The sequence below is a fragment of the Maylandia zebra genome, linkage group LG11 (assembly GCF_041146795.1).
Source record: "Maylandia zebra isolate NMK-2024a linkage group LG11, Mzebra_GT3a, whole genome shotgun sequence".
NCBI classification, from domain to species: Eukaryota; Metazoa; Chordata; class Actinopteri; order Cichliformes; family Cichlidae; genus Maylandia; species Maylandia zebra.
This window is the reverse complement of record NC_135177.1, coordinates 33,591,542-33,614,862: the sequence shown is the minus strand read 5'-3', so window position 1 is coordinate 33,614,862 and position 23,321 is coordinate 33,591,542. Positions and strand designations below refer to the sequence as shown.

Sequence of the window (23,321 nt, the reverse complement as noted above, 5' to 3'; positions counted from 1 at the left end):
CTGAATTTTTTGTTTGTTTGTTTTGTTTTTTGCACATAATGGCAGGCACAAGCGCAGAGAATTGATGCGCCTTTAACACAGAAATACAAACTATTCGCCATTAACCTTTCAAAACTGTGAAAATGTGCTTTCGTGCCAATTTTGGTTGCAATACTTTCAACTCGTGGTCCTGCAATAACACGTTGTGAGTAATTATTGGATGAGTCCACAGACATGTGGTCAGTTTAAGTGGGTTTTTTGTCAGTTTCTGTGGCCGATGAGGCAGCAGCTTAGTCATAGCTAAAGATCTGTTAAATAAGACCTCCTGAATACAGCAGACAGAACATCACACTTTTCAGATTATCTGCTTTAGGTATTGCAAATGTGACCAGTGTGTAATAATCACCTCACATACTGTTTGGTAAATCTAGCCCATGCACTTTAGCTGCCTTCTGTGGTCCCCCAGGTCACATAATGTGCTAGATTGTTGATTTGGCTACTGCTATTTTTTATTTTTTTTGCTCTTATTGCTTTATTGATTATTTTTCTTCTTCAGCCTCCTTCAGCTGTTGGGTCTAATATTTATATCCTAAGAGACGTCTTTGAGATCTTTCATGGAATAATAAGGGAAAGGCCCATGTATGAAACGGCTTCTTGGTCAACTGCTTTTAAGCCTCTAAAGCGGTGGTATGTATGAGACACTTACTTCAATACTTTCGTTAAACCCCTTCAAATCAACCTGGAAGCCTGCACTTCACTGCACAGTTACTGGTGTGCAGGAGAAAAGACAAAAGCAGTGTCATTGTCCAAATATGCACGGCCCTGACTGTGTAATGCTGCGTTCGGGATTTTGCTCAAGCTTAAAATGCTTTAATGAATGTGCTGATTAATTAAAGGTGCAGTAATGATAGCTGCAACTGAGCCAACTTTAAGATATTCCTCCTGTTTCTAGAAACACAGAATCAACTGCCTGTTTGTTTTCTAATCATTACTCTTTCTTCTTGTGTACTGAATTGGACTGCAGCGCCCGAAATAAACTTTTTTAAAAATTATTATTAATATTATGTAACCTGCGTGAAGCACTCGCTGCAGGCCTGTACTGTTTCCAGAGTACGACCGGTGCAGTTCAGCCCACTGCAGCCGCGGTAGGCTACTTCCGTTCCGCAGAGGGCGACAAGCACCAGCCAGCTAGCCTCTACTGTGGCGGAGGTCCAGACACAATAGAGTGGGTAAGTTTTATTAGCGAATAAAAAATGGCTTAATGGCATTTATTTATCAGACTCATGTGAACTGTCTGCGTCTCTGCGTGTGTTTTTTCAGTCGAAGTCGATGGTTTAAAAAGAGAGGAGCACACGAACGAGAAGGTCGCGGTTATCACTTAGTCGCACGGAAAACGGGCTCCGACTATGTGCTGGAGCGCAGCTGTTGCTCCCGGCTAGTACCTAACGCGTTTAATGTTTCACTCTCAAACTGACACCCTTCATACGACAAGTTTGATATACGAGAATACGATGCAACCATGTGTGGTGCTACACAACCCGACATTTAAATATATATTACTGCAGAAGGCCAGAGTCTTTGCTAGTTGAAGTTGGGGTAAGAGTGGGGAGATCTGAGGGGACAAGGGGGGCGTTAGCCGGTAGCATTAGCTTTGGTGGAGGGTGTCACCACAGGGATAAACTTAAAATCATCTGAATTTTTTAGCTTTGACCCCTCGTCAGGCACACTGAGCTTCTTGGCTGTGAAATTATTCGTTTTAGTGTACATAGCGCTAGCTAGCTAGCTTGTTCGTCTGCTAACGTTAGCTAACGTTTTCCGTGACGCTAACGTTAAATCAGCATTCGCGAACGGCTTTGTTTGCGCTACCTCCTCTCCCACACGCGTACCCCCACAACCTGAACAGACAGTCGCTAAATATTGCTCACATTTACGTGTTGTCTTTGTTGACTTATTACGTAACCTAAATTACTTCAACTGCATCCAGTTAATCGAGTCGAAGCGACGTTTTCGCGAAATCGAGTTCGCTTAAATCGAAAGATTTCAGCCGCAGCGAAACGTTCGCATCGCCGCGTCTCGAAAACCGATCAGCTGGTGCTCTTCTGAGGCCACCGTCGATCAGAGGCGGAAGACCAGCTTAAGTACGCCCTCTGAGGGCAGCTGGAGCTGAACGGTTCGTTTTCGCTTCGGATTTGGTGAAAAAAACTCCACGGGGCTGCTGTTAAATAAACACTTTCACCTCGTTTTGCTGATCACCTTTCCTACACCCCCCCCCCCCCCCCCCCCGGGATATTGATGAAGTCGACCTTCTGTGGCGAAACTGCAATGTCCAGGAGATGGACTTTAAAATGCATAAATAGCCCCTGAAGTGAAACCAATTCCCATCAGTGATCCAGGACAACTCTGACCTTTATAAAGACAAAGGGTCTGCGTTAACTTGCTTGACAGAGCTCGGTGACTCTGTTAATTCTGATCATTTAAAAAACAATTTTAAGTTTGAGTATATTGAAACAGACTTTAAAAAATGCCAGGAAACCCCTGTTTAAGACACTTTTATACTTCAGTAAATAAAACACATATATATTTTATCACCATCTAGGTGATCTTTTTTTCTAATTTTATTTTCTATAAGTTGTATTGGTCAATTAAATATGAACAAATTCTTTGGACCGCAATGAGATTTTGTGGTACAATATCAAACATCAAATATGCTTTGGATCATTTTGAGGTTGAAGAAAAGCTCAAACAGAAAATGTTGGAGGCTGTAGCTCAGGGGGTAGAAGAGGTCAGAAGATATTAACACAAGTTCACATTCTGTTAGATAGAAAGCACTTAAGCATAGAAAAAAGTGCTGGTGTGAATAGGTGAACGAGGCATGTTGTATAAAGTGCTTTGAATGCTTCAGTAGAGTAGAAAAGTGCTCTATAAGAACCAGTCTATTTACCAGAACTAGTAATACTTTTATGTATAGTCTCGGTTCAGACTTGGTTATGAGCTTCTTTCTTTCATAAAGGATGTTCTGGCGTCTCCTCTGCTTCAGTATTTGGAGAATTCAGCCAGTTCTTGTTAAGTCTGCCATACATTCACATAAAAAACCTTCAGCTGCAAATGAAGGTGGTTTAAAGCTCTATTTTTCTTCCTCAACCCTCCGCTGTGCTTCTAAACATTCACAACATGGAAGTGGCTTATTAAATGGCTGCTTGGAGGTCAAATTAACAAAAGCCCCATTTAGAAATGACTCTGAATCTTTTTGGCTTTCCACCTTTTAGGTTCCGGCTCTTCTCCAAACCAAACCGGTATGTCGGATGAAGACTCCCGTGCCAGCACCAGCTCTTCGTCATCGCCGCCTTCCTCCAGCCAGACCAGACAGAAGGACACTTTCTGCAAGAAGAAACGGGAGAGCAAAGCCAGCATGAGCAAGAACTCCAAGCTGCTTTCCACCAGCGCTAAACGGTAAAAAACCTAAACCATAAATCAGAAGTATCTCAAGGACATCCCCGTAATTCTCTTTAATCTCAAGAATTTGATTGTTGGGGGGTTTCTGTGTTAACAAAAATTCTGTGGGTTTATTTTTAGGGGTAAATTTTAACATAATTTATAAGAAGAAGTCCATTAGAGACATGTGTTTCAGCACACCACAAGATTGTCTTTTAGCACTTCCCTTTTCTCTTCTGTGTGTGTGTGTGTGTGTGCGTGCGTGCGTGTGTGTGTGTGTGTGTGTCTGTCTCTGTGTGTCTGTCTATATCTATATATTTGCACTTTCAGTCTCACTTTCACCAACACTTGTTCTTTTACACAAGGAATTGTAGCAGAAATTACATTAATTAATCCCTAAGTGAATATGTAAATTTCATATTTAAATAAGAGGGTCTGAGTCGTAAATTCTGTGATTTCTGGAGTAATTATTACTGTAACTGACTATTTCTTTGATGTGCAGGATTCAAAAAGAGCTGGCTGACATTACACTGGACCCTCCACCAAACTGCAGGTGGGTTTCACTCTGTACCACATGTCAATTATCTACCTAGCTGCACTGGTAATAAAACCCATCACTGTATTTTTCCTCAGATACCAGCCGCTGTAATATACAATACAGAGCAATACTGTGGTCAAATCCAGATCATAATTACAATGGTTAACATTTTTTCAGAATTTGTCCGCTGTGGAGATAAAATATGTTTGTTTTTTTTAATCTAAAACTAATAATTGGCTGCTGTTTCCAAGATATTCCTTATATTTAACACCTGTGTACATTCTTAGAAAGCATTGCAGGGTTATTTCTCCAGAATTCACAAAGTTGCTGCACTGAGTTTATTTAGAGCTCAGCTTGTAAGGTCAGGTCAAGATGCTGGGGCTAGTTGGGAAACATCATTTTCATCATTTACTTAGAATATTATGAAATGTAGATATGTGGGTTGTTGCTGCATGTCATGTATATCTCCATAACCAAACGTATTTATTCACCGACTTAGAGCACCAATAGGGGAAATGCAAAGTTAGACAAATTAGTGCATATTTAATGAACTAGGGCCTCTAATGCAAAAAAGTCTTTATGTAAGTAATCAACTGGTGAAGTTTGATATTTATTACTTTTTTAAGCAGTGAATACTAGTGTCCAGTTAAAATGAATTCCATCATGTGCACATTTTAAGGCTGTTTTCACAAATTGTCTCATGCTCTGATCCTGAAATCTTCTATTCAGCAGCTCTTAGGTCCACCAGGCTTAGCAGTAGTATTCCTGCCTATACACTCAGAGCTTTGGCTGAAAAGCGTGTTCTTTTAACACCTTCAACTTGATTTATTGAGCATTTTATTCCTGAAAAAAGTGAAATGGTTTTTTTCTGACTGATGACCGACGTCAGATTTATGCAGAGATGGGATATCCAGAGTTATTTTTATTTATTTTTATTTTTTTAAACACTTTACGATGCGATATCTGAACATTACCCAGTGTTCACACATCTCTATTTAATGCATACTTGCATGCATTTCCGTATTTGCATATTTAAACACAAACATTTCAGAGAGCTTGTAATGATTAGTGTAATTATGTCAAATGTTTGTAATTACTAAATACTAGTTTCTAACTAAAAACTTCTAAACATATACGATACATAATGACTCTTTTTTTTTTTTTTTTTTCTTATACTTTTAACTAGAAATCTTCACTTTAGACACTTTACAAACTGCACACACACAAATCCAATGTTAATCTTTTTATTCTGCGGTATTTTACATTAACAGTCAGTATACTAAATATACCACTTCAGATTCTCGGGGAAAAGTAGTGATTATTTAATAACTTAGTCCTTAAATGTTAAAAGTAGCAATGCACCACTGTGATCGGAAAGACTGTGCTTAAAACTGACATGTTTGAGTTTAGCCTTTGCCTGCAGTGTCCTCAGGCAAATCACTGAGCCCCGCCACACTCCAGGTGGCTGTTCGGCAGCTGCGTCTGACCTTTGACCTCTCTCTGAAAGGAGGGAGAGAGGGAGAGGAATCTGTCCCACTGTGGCTCAGCAGATCAGACAAACAACCTCAGGCTACAGACCATCACACAAATGAACGCTGTCTGGATGTTTGCAGATAAATGAAAGAAACAGGAATTGGTGTCAGTTCACAGCCACAGTCCTAAAAGAAACGGCGGTTTCTGCTTTGACTTCAGTTGTTACTGCTGCCACTTTTCAGAAAACAGCAGCTTCTCGGGCTCCTTCAGGCATCAGACAGAAACTGGCCACTTTCATGTTGTTGCCTCTACCTGATTCTCGCTTTTGTAGATGTCCAGCTGTTTTCAGACATTTTATAGACAGGAGAATGAGGTCAGGATATTTCCCACAGATGCTCCTTTCTCACATGTGGCAAACAGCCGAAAATGGTCCCCTTCAGGTAGGGCTGCTCGATTATGGCAAAAATGATAATCACGATTATTTTCACTGAAATTGAGATCACGATTATTTGACGATATTTATTTCGTCCGCCAGAGCTTATATTATTTTTTTTTACATGCTGTAGTGCCATTTGTGGGAGCATTTCACGTTGCTATACATCAATACAACTGTTATAGCCCATATTTTTAAAATGTGTATGTATTAAGTCCATAGTAACTACATTAATTGCAAAAAAGTGCAATAAACTACAAAAAAAAATTTTATAATCGTTTTTGTTTTGTTACATATATTTCTACTTGGAGAAATTTAAGAGGTTTATCCCTCAAAACTTTAAATACAAAAAAGTTGCAAAAAATAGTTTACAACAACAGGAAATTTATTTTGAGTGTCTTCATAGTTTTATTTTTGGAGATACAGCAATTTTTATACACTGCAGGAAAAACAAAAAAACAATCCTATGATGCAAATTTGCAAAGAATGTGCATGTGCATCAAAATAAACTATTTCCAGCAGTGCAATTCGAGTTCTAAGGCCTACAAGTAAAAAAACTACATTTTCCGCGAAAATGACGTCACTTGCGATAGTTCGCGTTGACGTCTTTTTCAATGTGGGAAGTGTTATGAACAGCTGATCGGATCGGCAAAGCGTGTTTCTGGAATATTATGTTTTTGTTCCTGCAAGCGCTTTTTATGCAATTTTTGCAAAGCTATATGTGGAAGGAAACCGTGACCTAGGACAAGCTGATGGCATAAGATGTAACTCCTCTGGTTTCATATGGAAAAAAATTTATTGTGCTAGCTTAGCGGTTCAGGTTCTACAGGGATTTAAAAATAGTTATACAAAACGAGCATGCTGCTCTGACCGGCTTTAAAGGGTTAAGAATAACAATGTATTGAATAATGACTTTAAAAAATAATATAAAATAGTGTGCAAATACTGATAACAGTGCAAATGTTTGCAATATAAGAAATAAATGAAAAATGTGAACTTTGCAGTGTTGCTCTGTGGTGCAGCTACGACACCATAGCAAAGTTTACACACTGTGTCTACTTGATCCACATCTGACTCCGCGAACCCATAATGTTTCCACACCACTGAAGTTTTTTTTCTTTACCTTTCTTTTCAACCAACGGCAGTCACTCTCCTCTCCAAATAACTTCTGCTTAGCTTTCCGAGCTTCCCTCGGGTCCTCTTAATTGTTGTGACGCGTGTTCGAAATGCAGAGCAGTGCGCTTGATTTGCCACACGGAGCAGCGCGAGAGTAAAGCATGAGGGAGGGGCTAATAATCGGCTCAGTCATTTTTAATGATCGTTGAAAGCCCAGATCGTAATCGTGATTAAAATTCGATTAATTGAGCAGCCCTACCTTCAGGCATGTTCACATTACTCGACGTGCCATGTGTTTAGAAAAGTTTCAGCCTGTTTACTAAATCAGACTGTTGGCTACAGGGATGCACACAGCACAACGTTTATCTAATAGTCACCCTACGGTGTGTTGTTTTTGTTTTTTGTTTTCTCTTTTAATTGTTGTTCAGTAGTTTAACAAGTTTAGAAGCCACTGCAGATGTTGTCTATGTTGTGAAGGCAGGAAGCATTATAAGAGCTGTATGTTTGTTTCAATCCTGGCACAGAATCATCAAATGAAGATAATCTAGCTGTTGTCTTAACTCGTGACTTTTACATAGTGAAGAAAAGTCTTTTTTTTTTTTTTTTTTTTTTTTTTTTGAAACAGGTGACTTAAGGCAAGGTGCAGCCTGCTGAATTGTTGGTTGATTGATTTTTGGCCTGTACAATCTGAGTCAATAACAAAAATTCAGTATTATCTGCCTGCTACAGGTGACAGGTTTACATCTTATTCTACAAATCATGTTTTCAGGCCAAATCCACCTCATTAAAAAAATCAGAATATTTAAAATCATTTAAAAGGTTAATGTAGTTTAGAGCTCATGATAGAGTAGCTGGCCCTGTCACTTCCTGTCCTATAAGGTCATTCTAGTTTAAACAGTACTGCGACTGTTTCAAAGGTCCTTTTTGAAGACACTTTATAGTGCAAACATGATAGCCATCCTGCTGTTTTCAAACTATGCACCACCTTGTTTTAACCCATAAAAGAGGTAGGTGGAGTCCAGTTATCTTAGACCAATATAGCTCAAGTAAGTCATATCCTATATGACGGCAACATTAATGTCTCATAAGGGTGCTACTTTAAGCTGATTAGCAGTGTGGAAAGAGTCTTATAATTAGAATTCATCCACTTGAAAGTCAGAGCCTTTCATCTATCACATTTGCTGCTATATCTTTTAACATCCAGATAATTAGTCCAGATGGTTCTCCCTGGATCGATATTCCATGTTGTCGTTGGCAGTGAAGCTCTGTGCTAACCTTGATTAAAAGCGAACAGAAGAGCGCAATATCTAACCCTACCCAGCGTCCCTGCTGCACCACAGGAGCTTTCAATCAATACTGATATTATGGCTCATAGCAATGAACCCTGAGGGGTTCACAGCCGCATGTTCTACATGTCAGAGGGATAAAGGCTGGGCTGCTTTGAGGAAAAATCAATACAGATTACAGATCATGAGGCATAGATGCATCACTGGGGATTTGCTTTCAACTCTGGCATCTTCTGAATGATGCTCAAGGGAAAAAGCTTCGACTCTCTATGTTTGAAGGAAAATATGCTACAAGTACAGTGCTTCTCTTTTTTTTGTCCAGTGTTTGTTAACGGAATTTACAGATGTTTCCCACACGTGTCACATGTAGGGAAGTCGTGAAGTTGCAGTTTTCAAGACAGAACAGCCAAACGGATACATTTGCTGAATGTGTGTTCGATACTTTGGTGTCACGGTTCGATATTTTTTCGATACAAAAAAAATGTTCATGCCTTTTTAATTTGTCATTTATTAAAATTATAAATATATATTTGAACTCAAAAGTACAGTTTTTAAATTTAATGTTGCTGAAACAACAAAGTAATAAAAAACTATCTGATCGAGAAATCACTCATCTTTGGAAAAGAGTTTATTACAGAGAAATGGCTCTTTCCAAAATAAAAGCTATACTATACGCTTCTTCTGGGCTATATTCTCAGCAGCATATTAAACATATCAGGTCCCCATAAGGAGAATCACGTGCTAACGGCTGTCTAAATGACTCGGGTAAAGTTTGTAGCATGTGTGCTTGTTGTTTTTGTCTGCTTCCACTTGTCTTTGCACTAGGATGATGTCGGAGTAAATGTGCAGTCATATTCGTTGTCTTCCCACTAGTGCTGTCAGCGTTAATCTCGTTGAAATTACGTTAACGCCACAACACGGCAAATCTCCATTAACGAGCTACCGCGGATCGCCCCGTGCGTGCGGCTGGACGGCGTCAACACGTTAACAAGCTAACTGCGCTAACACACTAGTTCCCACCAATGTAATTGAGCATTGCGTGGCACATCCGACATAGTGTTTTACATTTGTCCATGACGCGCTTACCTTCAGGGTCATACTTCACATGAAAACCAAAATAGTTCCAAACGCCTGAATGAGGGTGGGGGAGGTTCAATTTGCCATGTTGCAACGAGCTTAGCTTCTGTCTCGCTAGCTTGCGCTGCGCTCAGTGGATCTGCGCTCGACAGTGCAGCCTAGGCAGATAAGTCGAACGCAGATCCACTGAGCTCTCAACACAGACAGCATCGTCAGAAGAAAAGTTGATAAAATAAATTAAAAATTTTGTATTGTTCGATACATATGCGTACCAAACCAAAAGCACTGTATCAAATGGTTCAATATCGATACGAGTATCGTTGCACCCCAAAATACAAAAAGTTTTGTTTTCCTCTTTCCCATTTTCTCCTTCTCTGTAACAGAGTGTTTCAGCTACACATTTTTCAAATTGGACAATGTAAATTAGCGTCAACAATGACGAATTAAATATTTATTTTCCAGGTTCATGTGCATGTAGTTTTTTTTTCTCTCCTTCTGTCTGGGCAGCAGATGGAAAGTTGTAAGTAAGATGACCATTAGTAAGACAAAAAATTTGCTTTTAAAATGGTTAGGAGTGACTCTTGAAGCTCTTTTCTGAACTGAGAGGTTTCTGTCATATTTCAGGTCTGCTTATAGAACAGAATGATTGGCTGTGCATCAGACATTAGCGAGGGAGGTCGCTGCCTGTGCAGCAACCTTTAGAAAAATCCGGATACTATTCTAATGGCTATTAAAACCAGATCTTTACTGAGATGTTAGAACTAATCGCTAAGGTTACAGGAGGTGTTGTCAAATGTCGTTTTTACGGGGGGGGCATTACTTTGGGTGGGATTTCCCTTTAACAGCCCACTGAATTCATCTGTCGAATTACAAACGCGGCATTTATCATCAGCTTTAGCTCCTTTTTGACGCCTTCTTCGGCGTGCTGCCAGTAAACGTGAATTTTATTGTGATTCATTGTGTTTTATACACACAGTATGTGAATGAATGTGACTTTCATACTGTAGTACACACTGCTTTGATCACTGCCGCTGATGCACATCCACTGTGCAGCTTGTAATCTACAGTCTGTGTGTGGGTGTCTTTTTTTTTTTTTTCTTCTTTGTTTCTTTCCTCCCTTTCTGACTTCATTTGCGTCGGTGTGTCTGCTCTGTGGATGTTGTCTGTTTGCAGATGAGATTTGTATCGGCAAAGCTTTTTCCCCCTCCTTCGTTATTATTGATGTAGTATGATAAACACCAGAGATGACCGACAAAGATTAGAACTTTCATTCTTTAAAATGTGACTCATGGCACAGCAGCAAATAAATATTGTATTTTAGGCTTATGTGGGTGGTGCAATAAACTAAGTGTACCTTGATGTTTTCAGAATATTTTTGTGGCTTCACCAGAACATAAATCCAGTTTAAATGAATTTAATCCTTCTGATTGCAGTGCTGGTCCAAAAGGAGACAATATCTATGAGTGGAGGTCGACCATCCTGGGACCGCCGGGCTCTGTGTACGAGGGAGGCGTCTTCTTCCTAGATATCGCCTTCACACCCGACTACCCCTTTAAACCCCCCAAGGTACTGATACACAATACTAGAACCTCATGTCTGTTAACTGTACCTCAGAAGCAGGCAGCAGGTGTTTAGACTGAAACTGTTTCAGCTGCAGGGTTTTAGATAACAACATCAAATCGAGTTCAAGGACTATATTTGATTTAAAAGACAAGGTGTACTATGTTTAACCCAAAAGTTGGAAGGTTGGGTTATTAAATGAAGCAAAACAAACAGATGTCACCTGATATAAAAGTAGCTCTGCATAACGGTGTAAAGTTTGACAGTGCAGGGTTGGGGGGGAAAAAAAAAAACCCCCGTCTGTTTTCTCAAGTCAGTACATCTGTTAACTTGAGAAAACAGATGTGTTACTTTATGAAGAATCAGTTTTATCAGATACCAAGATGGAGCTTTATTAGCTACACATTTGCTCGCTTCTTATCAAGAATATTTTTATTTCAAACAGCAGGAAAAGTAGAAATATACAGTGTGCTCCTTTTAATAAACACACATATCCCAAAGGGATTTTTTGTCATAAATAATTTCCAGAAAAATGGGAAACAAACAATTAAGAAAAAACTGTTCACACTGACTTCCAGTTAAATCTCCATCCCCACACTGTTCCAAAAACACGTTGGTGTTTATTTATGTTTTCAGTTCAGTTTCAGATTGCTTCCAGTGTGGGCTTGGTTCTTTCACTTTATTTTTTCCTGTGGTTTTACTTTAGTTTTTAGTTTTTACAAGGCAAAACTGAGCATGTTCAGAAATATATTGGACATAGTATAATTTAAATTTTTATTTTGTCTAATTAAAATGTTTTTCACATCGAGTTTTAGTTACCTTTGCTAACCTCTCACTGAGACACTGTACAGTTTCATAATACCAGGATACAGGACTTTACACAAAATATGTTGTCTCATTTTAAAAAAAAAATCTTGACACAGATAAGCACTGTGGTTTTCAGTCATTACTCAAACAAGAGTACCGTATTAATCATCTGTTGGTCTGTTTTTTTTAAGCTGTAGATTTTGTGCTTCATTGCATGTTGCTGAGAGGTTTTAACATTGTGAAGCTCTGTAGTACACACGATTTTCTGACAACCAGTCCTGTGAATGTGAAAATCACCAGATCATTTTATTTTTAAAACAAAATGATGCTCCAAGCTTCAGTAAAACTTAGCTTTATTCTTTATTAGCGACGGTGACTATAAACATGGATCTCTTAAGAGAAAACACGCCCTCTCTAGGCACACTGTATTAAATATGCTATAGAATACATGTTCAAATAGCACAAAAAAGCCTCCAGCTCCACTCCCACACACAAAACAAACACATTGTACAACCTTTTGTTTGCCAGATTGCTTTTACTGAGACCCTGCTCCTCTTGCTTTTGTAACAACACAGCAGCTCATGATGGTCACATTTAACCTCTAAAATTACAGCCTAATTATCCCAAACACAGTTTAAAAAAAAAAAAAAGTGGATTCAGTCCAGATTTCTGGGAAATGGGTGCTTCTACTTTCCAATTCAAGCATTTATGCATTATTCTTTTTATTTTGTGCTAATGCTAATGTTTGCAATTTCATGTTAATAATAATGAATTGGATTTATATAGCGCTTTTCAAGGCACCCAAAGCGCTTTACAATGCCACTATTCATTCACTCTCACATTCACACACTGGTGGAGGCAGCTACGGTTGTAGCCACAGCTGCCCTGGGGCAGACTGACAGAAGCGAGGCTGCCATATCGCGCCATCGGCCCCTCTGGCCAACACCAGTAGGCGGTAGGGTAAAGTGTCTTGCCCAAGGACACAACGACCAGGACAGAGAGCCCGGGGATCGAACCGGCGACCTTCCGGTTACAGATACGCTTCCCAACCCCCTGAGCCATGGTCGCCCCTTTTGTTTCCTAAATGGAAGCGTTTTCTTTTTCCATCATATAACTGCTTCAGCTGCTTACTCTGGATCAGCATCACACATTTACAGAGTTTACAAATGACTGGACGAGTGTTTCATTTGTTTTTCCCCAGAGGATTATTTGAATGATTTAAGCAGCATTTTTTTTTTAAACATACAGAGTCACAGCGGTGACAGTGAAAACTCTCATCCCAGTGGATGTGTATAGTTTCATCAAGTCCGTTTCCCAGTGGAATGAAACAAAACAAATACATGGTAAAAAGCCCAAACAGCAGTGGGAAACAACCTGTTCTGATGGGATTACAAATTAAGTAATAAACCACCACAAAATATTAAATGATGCTAAAAATAGACTAATTTAAACCCAAAGCATAGCCCTTTATACTTAATTGGCCCATTCATTACATTTAGTTTTAATAAAATAAACATCTGGTCTCTATGTTTGAGTAAAATTTATTTTGTTATGTAAATATCAACAGGAAATCTGCTCTGTTAAACAAAAGCAAAACTGAAGATTAAATGTAAGCACATTTCTGATAATCACAGCGTTTTACTATTCATGTCTGTGTAGGTGGTTTTTGTTTGGGGTTTGTGGTTAGGGACACTTGACGCAATCAGATTTTAATTTCGTGCTTTTGCTGCTTCAGTTCATGATGGAAATATAAATTCATGTAAAAAGAAAACACATATACTGGCTGTTTTCATAAGTAAGTTATTTGAGGAGAAAATTTTATGACCATGCGAGTCATTCAGTAAAAATTGGTCATCGTCTTTTATCTGAACCCTCAGACTCCCAGATTTTATTTTATTTTATTTTTTTTTTTTAAATAACAATTTCAAAATCATGCAATATTTTATTTTCATACTATGAAAAAACTGAAGTTACAGGCCCTCAAAGTACACAAATAATTACTTTCTTTATGGTTAGATGATGAGCCTGGTGTCAAATGTAGATCAAAATGAGACATCTCAGAAGTTCTGTTCTGAGCAGTCACCTGTTCATCGTGGTGACATGACCTGTGAAAGCTTTCCAGTGAATTATAATAGAAAAGAAGTGCTGGTTTCTACTCCTCCACACTACACACATTGAGTTATTGCAGTTTTGCTACTGAACAAAAGTAATCATGAAAAAAAGCAACATTAAGGGTTTAGATTGTGGCACTTCAGGTGGGTGTAAAATTGATTTGGGGGAACCCCACCATCACCCTGGTGGGGTTCTCTGTGTGTTTCCTGTAATTTATTTTTTAGTCTTAGATTATATTTAATGTCTGTGAGAAGTGATACAGCATGATAAATACCAGAGATGACCAACTGAGACAAAAACCGATTATCATTCTTGGAAATCTTGAGTCACGCTACAGTAGCGCATAAACTGAGTGTTTTCGTCTCTTTGGGGGGGGGGAAATGAGTATTAGACATTGTACGCTGAGATGAAAAGGACTCAAATTTCCTCCAAATGTTTTCCACACTTCACTTGTTCCACAATAATTTTGCATTCAGTTTTGACACGGAACATTTACTGTAAATGACTCACTGTTTATGGCTGATTGTTGTACTGATAAGGAAAAGTGAGGTTTCCTTCCAAGACAGTTAAGATGACGTACTTCTTTTCAGCCACTAGGGGGCTTTTGTCTACTGAAGAGGTTTCATTGCAGTCCAACACTGACTGAAATTCTCTACACAGAACAAATATTTTGTCATATTTTGAGCTGTGTGAGTGCTTAATTTTGTTTTTAATAACACATGTGAAAGTGATCAATACAGGAGTGTTTGAAGAGAAATGCAGAACACAGTACAGACTTTTTTTTTTTTTAAGTGTTTTTCATGCAGGATCTTTGTGTCTGCAGGTAACTTTCCGTACCAGGATCTATCACTGCAACATCAACAGTCAGGGGGTGATCTGTCTGGACATCCTGAAGGACAACTGGAGCCCCGCGCTCACCATCTCCAAGGTGCTGCTGTCCATCTGCTCCCTGCTCACTGACTGTAACCCAGGTAAGACATGCACGCTGATGAAAGCTGCATCATTTGAGTACTCAGAAAGCAAAGATGTATTTTTGTAACAGCTGTAACATCTGACAATTACTCATTAAGAAACATGGATTTATTTCAATGTAATCTGGTGCCCATGAAAAACAAACGCAGTGAAGGGAAAACTGGGTCATCCAGGCTTGGGCCAGCTGGTGTTTTTTATTGAAAAACTTTATTCATTGTTTATGGTGTAGATTTAATGTAAAAGTATAACTCCTATATGTAGCGTCTTCATGTAAGGTACAGCAGTGGTCCCCAACCCCTGGGCCACAGACCGGTACCGGGCTGTGAGAGTTGAGGCTCGGTCGTGAAATTTATGATTTTCAGGGTTTTTATCGTTAACTCTGTTTCCCTGGGTCTTTTCCTGTGTTGTAGTTGTTTGTCTTATTTTGAAAGAATTAATTATGCATTACCATAGCGACCAGAGAGCATTAAGGGGCAGAGAGGAGGATGTTACTCTCGATGTGGTTAGTGCAATTCAGGAGGACGCTGCTAATAAAGTTACACATTTACACAATACTTTTTTTTTTTTTTTTTTTTTTTTGTAATTTTGGTCCTGTCATTTTATTTTGTTGTATTTATCCGCGACACCTTAAAGGCCTGTCCGTGAAAATATTGTCTGACATTAAACCGGTCCATGGGACAAAAAAGGTTGGGGGACCGCTGGTGTAGAGTAATGGAAGAAGCTGCGTTACAGACAGACTGGTCCTCAAAACACTGTCCCGCTGAGCTGTAATGAAAATGAGAAGTGCGATACAAACAGGAGGAGGGAAGATAAAATGTTGCCCCTTTTTGAAAACATGTTGGCTGAGAGCTGAACTTTTTCCATTTCCAGTTTGTAAAACTTCAGGTTTTACCACCACTCGGCTAATCATTAGCAAGTATTTGCAGACAAACTTGAAAAACTAAAGGTAACCATGGCAATTCGCCACCAACTGTCACATTCAATATGGCGGACAACTCTTGAGCAATGCCTGCATCACGTCATGTGACAAACCTCATTGCTGCCAAAAGCAGAGAGGTGAGAGACCCTCAGATGTCAAGTCGTTAATGATCTTTTTACAGGTTTACAATTGTGAAACGCGCACTCTTTCCAGTGCATCATCAAATCAACTGCATCATTTCTCTTTACAGCAGTGGGTTTTTGTACCTCCAAAAAGGGCAGACTCACTGGACAGAAGTAAAAGCCGTGAAAGTTTTTCAGATTGAGCCTGTTAATCGTGGCATTGTCAGGATCGCCGCTGTCAGCTCTCTGTCACTTGTCCCGTCACCAATGTGCAGGTCTCCTGAGGCAGTAAAAAAAAAAAAAAAAAAAGTTCATCGTCATTGGAAGCCAAAGGAGTGATTAAAATAAAAATAAAAATTAGATGAATGGCCCTTCTCTAATGCATGTCACACTGGTTTTATTGGTATCTTACTTAGTGTGAGACTGAAGAGTCTTTGGTGAATAGCAGCACTGTTGCCAGTTGGCTGCTTCAGGTCAGGGATTCTAAAAATGAGGCGCTGCAAAGTTTTCCTCTTTTCCTCACCCTGCTCAGTCACTGACATGCGCTGTTACTGTCACACTGTGGGAAACTGATACAAATTTAATAGCCTGCTGCTCCACATTTACTGCAGGTGTGCGCGTCGCACCGCTGCTTTGACAACCATTCGAATTGATGACCCCGTATTTTTACCACATACCTTCCACAGCTGTGAACTCTGATCTCATGACCCCAAAGCTGCACATTGTAAATGTGGTCAGATTTTATGTGCTCAGCATGCTGCTGCAGGCAGCTAGCATAAAAGTTTTACTCTGATTCATTCACCAGTGAGGAGAACCTGTCTGAAAGACAAGACAGCAGCCGTGTTGTAAAAGAGAGGGTGTAATTTAGCTTTTATGCAGCATGAAGCATTAAGAAAGAAGGCAGAGTTCAAAGTGAGGTGCAGTTTTAGAAATGTGATGTGAATTCCAGCTGACGGTCCACCTAAACATTTACATGATTTCATAAAATGGAAACATGTGACTCAAGTTTGTGTAAACCATCAATTTTATCATTTTATTTTTTCCAAAAAAGTAAATTGCAGTTGTATGAGAATGACTAATCTTTCAAAATAAGAGCATGAGGACTGTACAGTAGTCAGTGTCACTGAGAAACTGCTCAGATCCAAATGTTCAATAATTAAAAAAAACAAAAAACTTCTTAAACAATTGAAACCTTTTAATTTGCTTCAGTTTTTTGTTTTTGTAGCATTCATGCACAGAGATCATGAAAAAGTGGTGTCGAAATGAATGTTTTCCAAGTCTTAAATTGTTGCCGACCAGCCTACGAGCTTTTTTTATTTGAAGTTTTTAATCTGTATTAAAGAGACTATCGAACCTTTTCACCCTGCCATGAAGACGCTTCCGGGAGCTCTGAATTTTAATTCCAAACATGGTGGAATGTTAATTTATAACTTAAACTGTCATTTGGAGGTTTTAGATGGCAAATCGGAAGAACAGATTTGAATGTACTGCACATGCATTCCAGACGAAATGTTTCTAAAGTAATTTATTCCAATTTATTCTGATTATTCCCGTTTCTTCTGTTCACCCAGCCGATCCCCTGGTGGGAAGCATCGCCACCCAATACACGACTAACAGAGCAGAACATGACCGAACAGCCAAACAGTGGACAAAGCGATACGCCACATAAACCCACAGAGGACGGCAGCAGCAGGAAAAGGAGGAGGAGGGTCGAAGGGTCGCTGGGTTGCTTGTTTTGGGGGGAGGGGGTGTTATTTCTATCTCAGATTTTTAGTACTTTATTGTCTGGTATATTTTTTGCTTCCTGATTAAGTTATCTCCAGAAACGTGGTAATAAAGGAACACAATGGAAAGGAAGTGATGAGTCTGCCTCTTTTCTTTTTTAAAAAAAAAAAAAATTGTTAATTGAAAACTGAATTCCACATACAACTCTGTGCATGTTGAAACTTCCGCTGCAAGCATTGTAAAAATATTTGTGAAGGCACAAGAATGCACCGTGAAGCATGCCACACACCCATCGGCATTTATAGCCTAAGAAAAGCTGCCAAAATAAATGAGATGTACAGTAAACAAAAGCACTAGTACAAAGCATAAACTGTAGTAAAAAGAAGCTGTATACACGACTGCAGTGCCGACCCTCTTTAAAAACTGAAAACGTACATTAGGGGACTGATAGTCAGGCACCCCTGTTTAGCTTTTATGGAGTCATTTAGTTGAAAGTAGATGCATTTAGTGTTTATATATGCTAAATAAGTGTTTAGCTTATCCATAAAAATGCACATTTTTCTTTTTGTTTATACCTGTCATGTTTACCTTTACAACTGTAAGAAGAGCACCTGCTAACATGCAGGATTAACCATGTGTCAGAGAAAAGTAGTGTCCTAAGAGAAAACATGCCTTCCATACCTGAGGGAACATGCTTAATTTTAGTGTTTGTCAGTTGACAACCCAACCTGTCCAACAAGGCTTTGATGGACATGTGTGACATTATGGACGTTTACATGACTGTGAGCCAGCAGCCTTCACAAATTGTTGTCTTTGTATTGTAACACCTGTTCTGAAACTCTTACATCTTGCTCTTGAAGCAAACACGAAAACAGATGGAAACTAAACTGAAGTGAGCAGACATGCTTGGGGAAACTACCGAAACTGAATTCAAAACAAAAAGTCAGAATAGAAGAAAAACTGATCTGAAAATACGAAACTACATTAACTCAGTGAGTAATTCAGTTGAAGCCTGTATGTGCTGTTACAGGCCTGTATTAAATCATATCATTAGCTGCTTTAGTACATTTCTATGAAGTAGTATTTTTTTTTTTTAAACAGACACATAAGTTTAAATGAAACTTATCATAAAGGGTTATATTCAGCCTATGAATCCTGAATAGACTCAGAAAGTTGTGATATTTTTGAAGTGGTTATTCAATTTAGCTTAACAAGTGCATCGGGTAGTTTTAACTCCCAGGACACGATAATTGCTCTTTGTGACCTCTCTCACTTAGAGCTGGTGTTGGATTAAACACAGAAGTCTGCAGACTGAAATTAGAATCTACAGTGCAAAAGTCTTGATTACCACTTATCCTTTATATTTTGCTTCCAAGGTGCCAGATTTTGTTGTAGTTTTTAAAGCGGTCTGGAGTAGTAATTCTCCAGGCTGTCTGAAGGTCTTTCAAAGTTGTTGCTTTTAGACATTGGCTGCTTTTTCACTCGTTTTCAAACCAGTCTTTAAACCTGACTATTTTCAGTTGAATGAGTTTTGCATATCCAGTCTCTTACCACTGACCTATGAATCATATGTCAAGCATAAAAAAAGCACCTAACTCAAATGAACCATGTTGTGTCAGACAACAAAGAATTAGCTTTAGAACCTTTGTTAGCAGCCTGTCTCAAAAACACGATTTTTCCCCCATTTATTTAGTTGAATCTATGAAAAATCCCAAAGAAGACAGACATAAAATGGTATTAAAGTCATTAGCTGAAAACTTCAGCATGATGTGCAGTGTGTCTTTAAAAAAAGTCACTGGAAACTGAACAAGTGGGGGACAAAAGAAGTGGAAGTCCTAAAAACCTTAAAACAGTCTATACCAGATGAACAATGATTTAAAGTCCTTCAAATAACAGGAAGACATCCAAAAAATACCTGATGCAGAACTGAAAGATGCATTTAGCCCTTCAGATGATTCATCTAGCCCACATTTTCGGCTGCATTTCAGCCTGTGGTGTTGGGATTTTGTCAAATGAACACAGAAAAGTACCATCAGATTTTGATCTGCCATGGATCTGATTGGCAACAGCTTAATTTTTAATGCCTTAATTTTTCCAGCATGACAGTGATCCCAAACATCCAGAGAGGTCCTTCAAGAACTATTCCTGAAGACTACTTAAAGTATGAGAACACTTCCTCAGAGAGTTCAGGCAGTCTTTAAAAATAAAGGCAGTCATATGAAATATTGATTTTCAAGCTCACTAGAAACTCTGCTTTTGCTTTATATATTGTATGTTTGGATGTTTTTCAACAAATCACTGAATCTATTTCCCATTTTCCTAGTAAAATATAAAGAAAATGAGTGGCTGAAGACTTCTGCACAGCACTGAAAGGTAAAAGTGGTTTGTTCTGCCAACGTGCAGAAGCTTTGACAGTTAACTAAAGATGAAACTGCTGCTGGCTTTTACCAAATATAGAAGGTCTCTGATGTGGGTTTTAGGTGAGTGTCAAGTATGTAGATCACAGAGGTCAGGTCAAACCCAGGTCACCACCGGGGATGCCATGTTCCAGATTTTTCTGCACTGGGTCAGCATCACTTTGGAAAAAAAGAACAGTGCTGATCATCATGGTTGCAGTATGAGCAGGAAAAAAAAGATTAAATACATGCATGAGTAACAAGAGGGCGAGCTGTCAATTGTTTAAATGTTGTAAATGCACTAAATCAAAGCAGGGAACTTATAAGAAACTGGAAATCCAATATGTGTTCAGCATTTATTATTTAATTTTATTATGATTTTATTTAAGTCATTTGTAGTTTTAGGCTCTTGTTATGCACTCAGCTGTTAACAAAATGTGTGTCAGTCTTCTTAAAATACTGGGGTGATGGGGTGTGGAGCATTGGCGACCTGCAGAGTGAGAATCATTCCAAGGATGCCTGAACGCTGGGCAGAAAGACAAATCTGGTCAATGAGCACTTAGTCACACAGTCACTGTGCATGTGTTTGCACGAAAAATTTTAAATCATGACAACTTCATATAAACTGGCTTTTTGTCAAGAAACCAGTGAATCAAAGTTATAATTTCCAAAACAGCTGGATTTGTACATGCTCAAACAACAAATTCCAAATTCAGGCAACACTAAATCCATTGAGCTAGCTATAAATGTTACTGTATAGTATAAATGTTAATCATTCATCTCACTCAATCTCATTGTAGATATCGTGTCAGTGTAGCATTCAATGCTACAAGTCATTTATGATATGGTAAGCATATTAAACATGGTTTTATTGCATGCCGTTGAAATGAATAATGAATATCAAGGACACAGTCCTCGAAGGGTTTTGTTAATAGTTGCCAAATATGCAAAAACTGATCAGTTCGATTACAATGTTGAGTTTGTGTTATTAGAAGTTTGTAAATTACTGAAGCACATATATGATTGAGTTCAGTTTGAATGTAAGTAAACATTGCTCATTGATTTGACCACCTGTCTTCACAATATTATAATAAATCTTGTTCAGGGGTTGCCACTATCATCTGCCCCCCTCTCTCTCAACAACTCTCTCCAAGTCCTCCTTCACTCCATCATCTCTTTTTTCACCCACCATCAGGTCCATCTTCAACATCATTTGTCTAATTTCCTCTGCAGTTATTTTTTCTCTGCACAAATACGCATGTCAATTTAAAAAAGTTACATATAATTTCAAAACCATTTCCATCTAAAAAGTTATTTCACACTTTACTAAAAATTAAAAGGAAAAATAATCCTGGTTCATAGCGAGCATTTTCCCCAGGTAATTTGTAATAGCTACTCCAAGACTACTGCAAAAAAACCCCACAGAGACCAGCTGGGTTCACTGACAAGTAGATTGGTGCAAGAACACAGTGATTGAATTACAGGCGTTTACAAAGTGAGCATGAGTCCAGCGCCATAATCAGAGGTATTTCCAGGGTGCTTTACATGGGGACGTGGCAAAGGGAGGATCAAGAAGTGGTCAGCCCTGCTCTGAATCCCCACTGCTGTTGACGATGTCACTTTTTGCATATATGCTTCTGTGTGGGCCTCATCATAAGAAATGCTGAGCTAAATATATGGTGGACTTGGAGCTCATGAAAGGTTTACTCGATAGAGAAAAGTCTTCAGAACAACTGAGTGTATACACACCGTCAGAGCTATGAAAGCAGCACATATACACACTGACAGTGTATCAGCTAATGCATTACTAGTGCATTAGCATAATGAACAAATGAGATACAATTACAGCATAACACACTGCCTCATGGGGCCATTATCCTTGTGCTAATCGATATACTGTGTTTACACTCCACATTACTACCATAGCTCCATATTTTAGTGGTTTACACAGTTACTTTGCAAAAAATTTGCTAGTTCAGCTGCACGTTGTGTCAGGAAGAAAATGTAGAGTTAAAAAAAAAAATCAAAACATGAAGAGCTATCTGCCTGAGACTCCTTGTGACAAGGAAGCAGCTCAAATTAGCTTTCTATTACTAACCACCATATTCTTTTAGCAATCTTTTGCAAACAGGGATTGGGCTGCCAGGGCCTCCTTCAATGACAACCAATCAATCCAACCTCTACAGGCCTGTTCAGGGTGGTGGGCTGGCTTAGCTCTGTGGGCTTAGGCCTGAACAGCAGACGCTCACCCTTGAACCCCAGGACAGGTTAATTTTGTCCCTTGCTTTCCTCATTGACAAGGTTGCAGCACACCTCTCAGGGCAAGCAGAAGGTACAATCCACTAGACACCAGTCCAAGATGGAGACAGTCATACATTCACTTCACAAGGTTCTGCAGTAGTGATAAATTTGAGAACCTGACCGATGCAGATAGAGGGCGAAGAGCAAACTCCAACAAGGAAGCTTAAATAAAGAACCTTCTCACTGTGAGGTGACAACACAAACCTGCACCTGTGCTTGCTTAAGCCATGTTTTACAAAAATATACATTTCTAAAAAGATTACCTTCTTTCTGAGTGTTAAACAACTGAACTATGCAAAAATATTAACATTTAGAGACAGTTAAGGAAACTTCTTTCCTTTTACAGTTTTTTTCCTTATAGAACCTCCTGTACATACTTTTATTGTGACCTTTTTTTGTCTAATTGTAGTTAAATTGTAACTAACATTTGTTTATTTCTATCAATTACACTTTACAACTACAGCTTTAAAGTTTAAACCTCAGCCCAGGTTTAAACAGTTAGCGAAACAGTTATAAAAGAAAAAAAAAGTATTCCACATTTATAAACTGCAGATATCACAGCTGGAATCATGCGAGGGACAGATGTTTACACTTATAGTTGTCTTATTTTAAATACATCGTTAATTATTAGCGTTAGGACGCAACAGTGGCCACTTTTTTCCAAAGCTTGTTTTGTTGGTTTTCATGGTGACGCCTGTCCACGGAATGGTCTAGAAAACACCCTGGCGACAGGAAGCAATTTCAAAGTCGTGGTGACTGACTAGAAAAACTCGGCAGTTGGCGTCCGTGGACAGAACACGGGGCCGTGCATGTCTGGTGGGCTGTGAGGGGAAGGAGAGGCGTTATTCAATCAAACCTGAATAACTCAACGGTTCGCCTGCAGCCGCAGCGTGAACTGCAGAGCTTTTTGGGGCTTCTCCACTTCACGTTGTGCTTTGCAACGTGACCGCTGTTATCCAGTCCTCTGTTACGTCGACGGGGCGCTTGGCTCCGCCCTCACCAGTGTCCTGAAAGTGTGTCACTGGGTTAAAGTGGCTCGAGCAGCCCTGGCGGAGGGGCGTGGCTGACAAATG

The 23,321-nt window shown here is 39.1% G+C and overlaps 1 protein-coding gene and 1 long non-coding RNA gene across 3 annotated transcripts; one reads left to right on the top strand and one right to left on the bottom strand.

The window, feature by feature from the left end:
• Positions 1-1,050: 1,050 nt before the first annotated feature.
• LOC101480162 (ubiquitin-conjugating enzyme E2 E1) lies at positions 1,051-17,683 on the top strand. 2 transcript variants are annotated; one of them, XM_004568522.6, is made up of 6 exons: positions 1,051-1,208; positions 3,246-3,429; positions 3,914-3,964; positions 10,768-10,900; positions 14,637-14,784; positions 17,398-17,683. In XM_004568522.6, exons 2-6 carry the CDS (start codon positions 3,275-3,277, stop codon positions 17,493-17,495), a joined length of 585 nt encoding a protein of 194 aa, XP_004568579.1. In that variant the 5' UTR covers positions 1,051-1,208; positions 3,246-3,274; the 3' UTR covers positions 17,496-17,683. The 2 variants fall into 2 exon arrangements, with proteins under 2 accessions (XP_004568579.1, XP_023009173.1); XM_023153405.3 differs by having other exon boundaries at positions 1,064-1,204.
• Positions 15,993-23,209, bottom strand: LOC143421123 (uncharacterized). The gene is made up of 3 exons (XR_013100882.1): positions 23,105-23,209; positions 20,000-20,127; positions 15,993-16,106 (listed from the first exon to the last, which is right to left on the bottom strand). It is a non-coding gene; the product is annotated as an uncharacterized LOC143421123 (long non-coding RNA).
• Positions 23,210-23,321: the final 112 nt, after the last annotated feature.